The sequence below is a fragment of the Hemitrygon akajei genome, chromosome 2 (assembly GCF_048418815.1).
Source record: "Hemitrygon akajei chromosome 2, sHemAka1.3, whole genome shotgun sequence".
NCBI classification, from domain to species: domain Eukaryota; kingdom Metazoa; phylum Chordata; class Chondrichthyes; order Myliobatiformes; family Dasyatidae; genus Hemitrygon; species Hemitrygon akajei.
The window spans coordinates 176,944,953-176,951,272 of NC_133125.1; the positions used below are offsets into that span (position 1 = coordinate 176,944,953).

Sequence of the window (6,320 nt, forward strand, 5' to 3'; positions counted from 1 at the left end):
TTTGAAGGAAGCCACGTGCGTTCGGTTCCTTTGCCTGGGAGCCGGTGGCAGGTATCACAGAAACGATTTTCTTGAACTAACAACGGGGAACCAACTCCCCCGACCCAACGGATTGGCATCATCAAAAGACCCGGGCAAGTTTCTTTTCCTCACAAATCTCTCTCTCTCTCCAACAAGTGAAAACCCAGCGGTCCTCAAAAACCAGAAGCCTGCAGGAACTGAGTGACTCTTATATTTCCAACGGACAATATATTTCCCCCTAGACAAATGATAGAGCTATTTCTTATTGATGATTATTAATATACCCGCGCTTTAGATTGAGTATTGACGACGTATATTATCTGAATGTTTGTATTAACCTTACTTTTGTGCCCCTTTATAAATAAAGACTTTTAAAAATAGTACCATCAGACTTCACCGGACCTCTCTATCTTTGCTGGTAAGTGACCCAGTTACGGGGTACGTAACACTGGTCAGAATTAGAATGGAAATTTCAGCAACTTTCTGTGAAATTTATGTTTTCTTCATAATCAGTTGTTGTGGATGTTGGGAGGAAGAAACTACGGACCTTAATGAACTCCTTAAGGTCTGGCCATTGGAACCAGAAGGAGCAGCCAGTGCAGAAATTGACAGCAGGTGACATGTAAACACTGGGCTGGAGACCCACGTGGAAAATAGAGTGGGCACCATGAATTATTCATTCTTGCCTGACACTGCAGTTCAGTGTCTTGTTAATCTACTACAGGGTCTGCTGGTGCAGGTCTGGGTCACAGGTTGGCACACTGGGTGGGAATTGGCATCTTCCCTTCACTGAGACATCAGTGTAAGAGTTTGGTTGTTGCAACCTCTGGAAGTTTTCATTGACATTTCTCTGGAGCTTTGTTACATGTTTGCTTATTTGATTTATTTTTAATTGCAGGCCTTTCACCGTTGGACTTTGTTGTGATTTGTGTGTTGATCGTAGGATTGCAGCTTTCTTCATCTTATATCAATGCACTTCTGGATGTGACCAAGATCTGGGAATTACTGAAAGGTATCTGTCAATGTTTAATACACACTTGCATATAAATTTCCAAGCAAGTAAAATGTGACATATCTTCAAAAAGAAAAGGGTATCAAATTAAATCTTGTCTGGATTAACAACACCTTATCCCAATTCTTCCAGTCCTCTACATTTAGGTAAAGTTGTCCTGTTCATTCCAGTTATGAGCTGATGTTTTGCAGTGACACAGAATGCCTGGAAATATTTGGGAATTGTCTCTGAACTGACTCCAAAGGGGTCTTTAACAGAAGGGGCCCTGAGAGGGGCTGACTCAATTCATTTGTGTTTCACATTGTGTTGAACTTCAATGTAACACAAAATCAGTTTGGAGCTGAGGATCGAGGGAAAGGTTCCTCCCATGATCCAGACAGTGGCAAAGTTGGGAAGGAGTAGGACTGTCTCCCTTGTGTCTCTCTTGGATACTTACAACAACATTTTCATTCAACAGCAGCTTTCAGCTCTGTGGCTTTTACCCCCAAGTTCCTTTCCAGCTTATAAAACATCAGAGTTCAAAATATTGTTATTCCTTCCTCATGTCCTCATTCAGGAACTTCCTGGCCAAGTCCACTTCACAAATAAACTTTCAACACAGATTATAGTTCAAGATTAGTAGCAAAACCTCCAGCTCCTGGTATTAATATAATGAATTGTATTAATTCGTAAGGTTTGCCTTACGAGCCTGATTGGAATTTTTTGAACATGTGACTAAACACATTGATGAAGGAAGAGTAGTAGATGTAGTATATATGGACTTCAGCAAGGCATTTGATAAGGTACCCCATGCAAGGCTTATTGAGAAAGTAAGGAAGCATGGGATCCAAGGGGACATTGCTTTGTAGATCCAGAACTGGCTTGTCCACAGAAGGCAAAGAGTGGTTGTAGATGACTCATAGTCTGTATGGAGGCCGGTGACCAGTGGAGTGCCTCAGGGATCTGTTCTGAGACCCTTACTCTTTGTAATTTTTTATAAATGACCTGGATGAGGAAGTGGAGGGATTAGTAAGTTTGCTGATGACACAAAAGTTGGAGGTGTTGTGGATAGTGTGGAGGGCTGTCAGAGGTTACAGCGGGACATTGATAGGATGCAAAACTGGGCTGAGAAGTGGCAGATGAAGTTCAACCCAGATAAGTGTGAAGTGGTTTATTTTGGTAGGTCAAATATGATGTCAGAATATAGTATTAATGGTAAGACTCTTGGCAGTATGGAGGATCAGAGTGATCTTGGGGTCCGAGTCCATAAGATGCTCAAAGCAGCTGCGCAGGTTGACTCTGTGTTTAAGAAGGCGTACGGTGTATTGGCCTTCATCAATCGTAGAATTGAATTTAGGAGCCGAGAAGTAATGTTGTAGCTATATAGGACCCTGGTCAGACCCCACTTGGAGTACTGTGCTCAGTTCTAGTCTCCTCACTACAGGAAGGATGTAGAAGCCATAGAAAGGGTGCAGAGGAGATTTAAAAGGATGTTGCCTGGATGGGGGAGCATGCCTTATGAGAATAGGTTGAGTGAACTCGGCCTTTTCTCCTTGGAGCAACAGAGGATGAGAGGTGACCTGATAGAGGTGTATAAGATGATGAGAGGCATTGATTGTGTGGATAGTCAGAGGCTTTTTCCCAGGGCTGAAATGGTTTCCACAAGAGGGCACAGGTTTAAGGTGCTGGGGAGTAGGTACAGAGGAGACGTCAGGGGTAAGTGTTTTACTCAGAGAGTGGTGGGTGCATGGAATGGGCTGCTGGCAATGGTGGTGGAGGCGGATATGATAGGGTATTTTAAGAGACTTTTGGATAGGTACATGGAGCTTAGTAAAATAGAGGGCTATAGGTAAGCCTAGTAATTTCTAAGGTAGGGACATGTTCGGCACAACTTTGTGGGCCGAAGGGCCTGTATTGTGCTGTAGGTTTTCTAAGTTTCTATGAAAAGTACTGTGAAGCTTCAGAGGCAAATTGCACAATAATATGTCAGCAAGTCACAGGGAACAATAATGATGCAGGTGACCCTGGACTGAACATAGAGTTCGGTTTGAAAGGAGGAGCATAAGTGCAGAGTTTCAGACAGGGAAAGTCAGAGTTTGGTCTTTGTGGTAAATCAAAGCACACACACCAGTGGTGGAGAGATGAAGATCAGGAGTTCACAGGAGAAGAGAGTTAGAGAAGTGAAGGAATTTCAAATGCATCTGGACAAAACTGTTGTAGAACTGGGTCAGGGAATGTGAGGTATACAGATTCAGCAGGTTCTGAGAGCACAGATGAGATTTTTTCAATCTTTTTATTAATATCAGCATGATAAGATTAATACATAGATATTGGGATTACAAACTTACAAAATTGAAATGAACATAAAAGGATACTCAAGCAATAAGTACAATATAGTTAAGTATTCGCAAATTATGAATGATACAAATATCATATAAACGAAACACAAAAAAAACTAGGTATAGCATGTTGAAAAAAAGCAGAAAAGAGAAAAAGAAAAAAAAGATTATTACCCTAAGAAAAACTAATCTAACAAACTAACTAACTAATAAAGAAAAAAAGGACTGTTTATAGTATCTATAAAAAGATAAAAAATCATCAGTGTCCCCAACTTCGATCCTCTCAACATATATATAATCAAAATCGGAAAAACAAATAGGATTGGAACAGGATCCTCATATTATCTCATTCATAATATTTTAAATATTAATAAAAAGATTGAAAGAGGGAACAGGATCAAATTACATCATGTGAAAATATTGAATAAATGGCCTCCAAATCTTTTCAAATTTAATAGAACTGTCGTATACGACACTTCTAATTGTTTCCAAATTTAGACATAACATGGTTTGAGAAAATCAATGAAATATGGTAGGGGGATTAATTTCTTTCCAATTCAACAAAATAGATCTTCTAGCCATTAATGTAAGAAATGCAATCATCTGACAAGCAGAAGAAGATAAATGAATTGACTCCATCATTGGTAAACCAAAGATTGCAGTAATAGGATGAGGTTGTAAATCAATGTTCAATACCATGGAAATAATATCGAAAATGTCTTTCCAATATTTTTTCAAAAGCGGACATGACCAAAACATACGAGTTAAAGAAGCTATCTCAGAATGACATTTGTCACATATAGGATTTATATGGGAATAAAAACGAGCCAATTTATCCTTGGACATATGAGCCCTGTGCACAACTTTAAACTGTATCAATGAGATTTTAATCATTTGGCATAATAACAGGACACCTAAAACAAACATCCCTGAATCACTAAACATCAACATGGTTTTGTGAGAGGGATATCATGTTTGATCTATTTATTGGCCTCTTTTTACAGTCATAACGTGCTGTGGGTAAAGGTGGATCTGCTGTGTTTAGATTTCCAGAGAACACTTACTATGGTGTCATATCAAAGGTTATTGTGGGGAATGTGAAACCGGAAGAAGACAGTCGGCATAAATGGATCTTTTCTAGTTGTCTGGATGTAAAAGTGGATGCTGCTGTGTTTGGTTCTGGGAACAGAGATTTTCATAATTTTCTGTAATGTTCTTGCTGTGGGAGATGAAGGTACCAATGATATGGTGGTTAAATTTGACACCAGCATAAGGAGGAAAGTAAATTGTGATAAGGACGTCTGGAGGGTCCAAAGTGATGAGAATGGGCAAATCATCTGACAAATGGAGTGTAAGGTGGCAGAATGTGGAATTGTTCATTTTGTCAGGGAAAACGAAGGAGTGTATTATTGAAATGGGGAGAGGCTGCAGATGCAGAGGGAGCTGGTTCACTGGGTATCATTAGCAACTGGGACAATTTCAGCTTCAGCAAGTAATCAGAGAAGGTAACAGAATGTCACATTTATTGTAGAGTGAACTGACTATACAAGAGTTAAAATTATCTTCTGTTAAATAGGACACGTTCAAGTTTATTGTCATCTGACTGTAAACAATACAACCAAATGAAACAAATATTCCTCCAGACCACGGTGCACCCACAAAACACAGATCACTCACAGCACAGAAAACAAAATATTACCACAAATACATTAATAAAACATAATTCAGAGTGCATGTAGTGTGCAGCACAGGTAAACAGTAAACAGCTTGCTGAGGGGGAGCAGTTTCAAGTTGCTGGGTGTCAACATCTCTGAGGATCTATCCTGGCCCAACATCTTGATACAATTACAGTGGCAGCGGCACGACAGCGGCTATATTTCCTGAGGAACTTGAGGACAGCTGGGATGTCACCACAGACACTCACAACTTTCTGCCGATGCACTGTGAAGAGCTTTCTAACTGGTTGCATCACCGTCTGGTGTGAGGGTCACTGTACAGGATCGGAATAAGCTGCAGAAAGTTGTAAACTCAGTCAGCTCCATCATGGGCACCAGCCTCCCCAGCATCCAGGACATCTTTTAAAGGCGATGCCTCAGAAAGACAGCATTGACCCTTCAGGCCCCCCATCACCCAGGATATGCCCTCTTCTCATTGCTAAGATCAAGGAGGAAGAAGAAGATCTCAAGACACTGATGTGAAGTTCCAAACCAAACCTGAATCAACGATGGGATCCTCGACAGCTGTGACAGGGTTTGAATGCTATCACCTCTTATAAAGTTAAATGAAGTGACATGGGAGACAGCAGAGCTTCACTTCCAGATGAGCTCAATGTTTTCTCTGCTCACGTTGACTATCAGAACATGGAGGAACCATCGCAAACCCCCACATCCCCCAATGATCCGATGATCTGAAGTGTGGGTTTTCTTCAGGAGGGTGAATCCCAGGAAAGCATCTGGACCGGACTGGGTAACTGACCACGTACTAAAATGCTGATCAACTGTCTGGTGTGTTCACTGAGATCTTTAACCTCTTGCTTCGGCAGAGTGTGGTACCACCTGCATCAAGCAGGCTTCATTCATATTGGTGTTCAGGAAGAGCGTGGTGACCTGCTTCAGTGACTATCGCCCAGTTACACTGAGGTACATCGACAGTGATGACGTGTTTTAACAGGTTGGTGATGAAACATATCAGCTCCTGCCTGAGAGGCGACTTGGATCCTCTCCAATTTGACAATAGACAATAGGTGCAGAAGTAGACCATTCGGCCCTTCGAGCCTGCACCGCCATTCTGAGTTCATGGCTGATCATCCACTATCAATACCCGGTTCCTGCCTTGTCCCCATATCCCTTGATTCCCCTATCCATAAGATAACTATCTAGCTCCTTCTTGAAAGCATCCAGAAAATTGGCCTCCACTGCCTTCCGAGGCAGTGCATTCCAGACCCCCACAACTCTCTGGAAGAAGAAGTT

At 41.4% G+C, this 6,320-nt stretch overlaps 1 protein-coding gene across 1 annotated transcript in view; it reads left to right on the forward strand.

Moving 5' to 3' along the window:
- LOC140721461 (uncharacterized) overlaps window positions 1–6,018 on the forward strand; it is an 81,250-nt gene extending 75,232 nt beyond the window's left edge. Inside the window, exons 7-8 of the mRNA XM_073036284.1 lie at window positions 920–1,033; window positions 5,894–6,018. Coding sequence (XP_072892385.1) covers window positions 920–1,033; window positions 5,894–6,018 — 239 coding nt within the window. The remainder of the gene's footprint in view (window positions 1–919; window positions 1,034–5,893) is intronic.
- The last annotated feature ends 302 nt before the right edge of the window (window positions 6,019–6,320 follow it).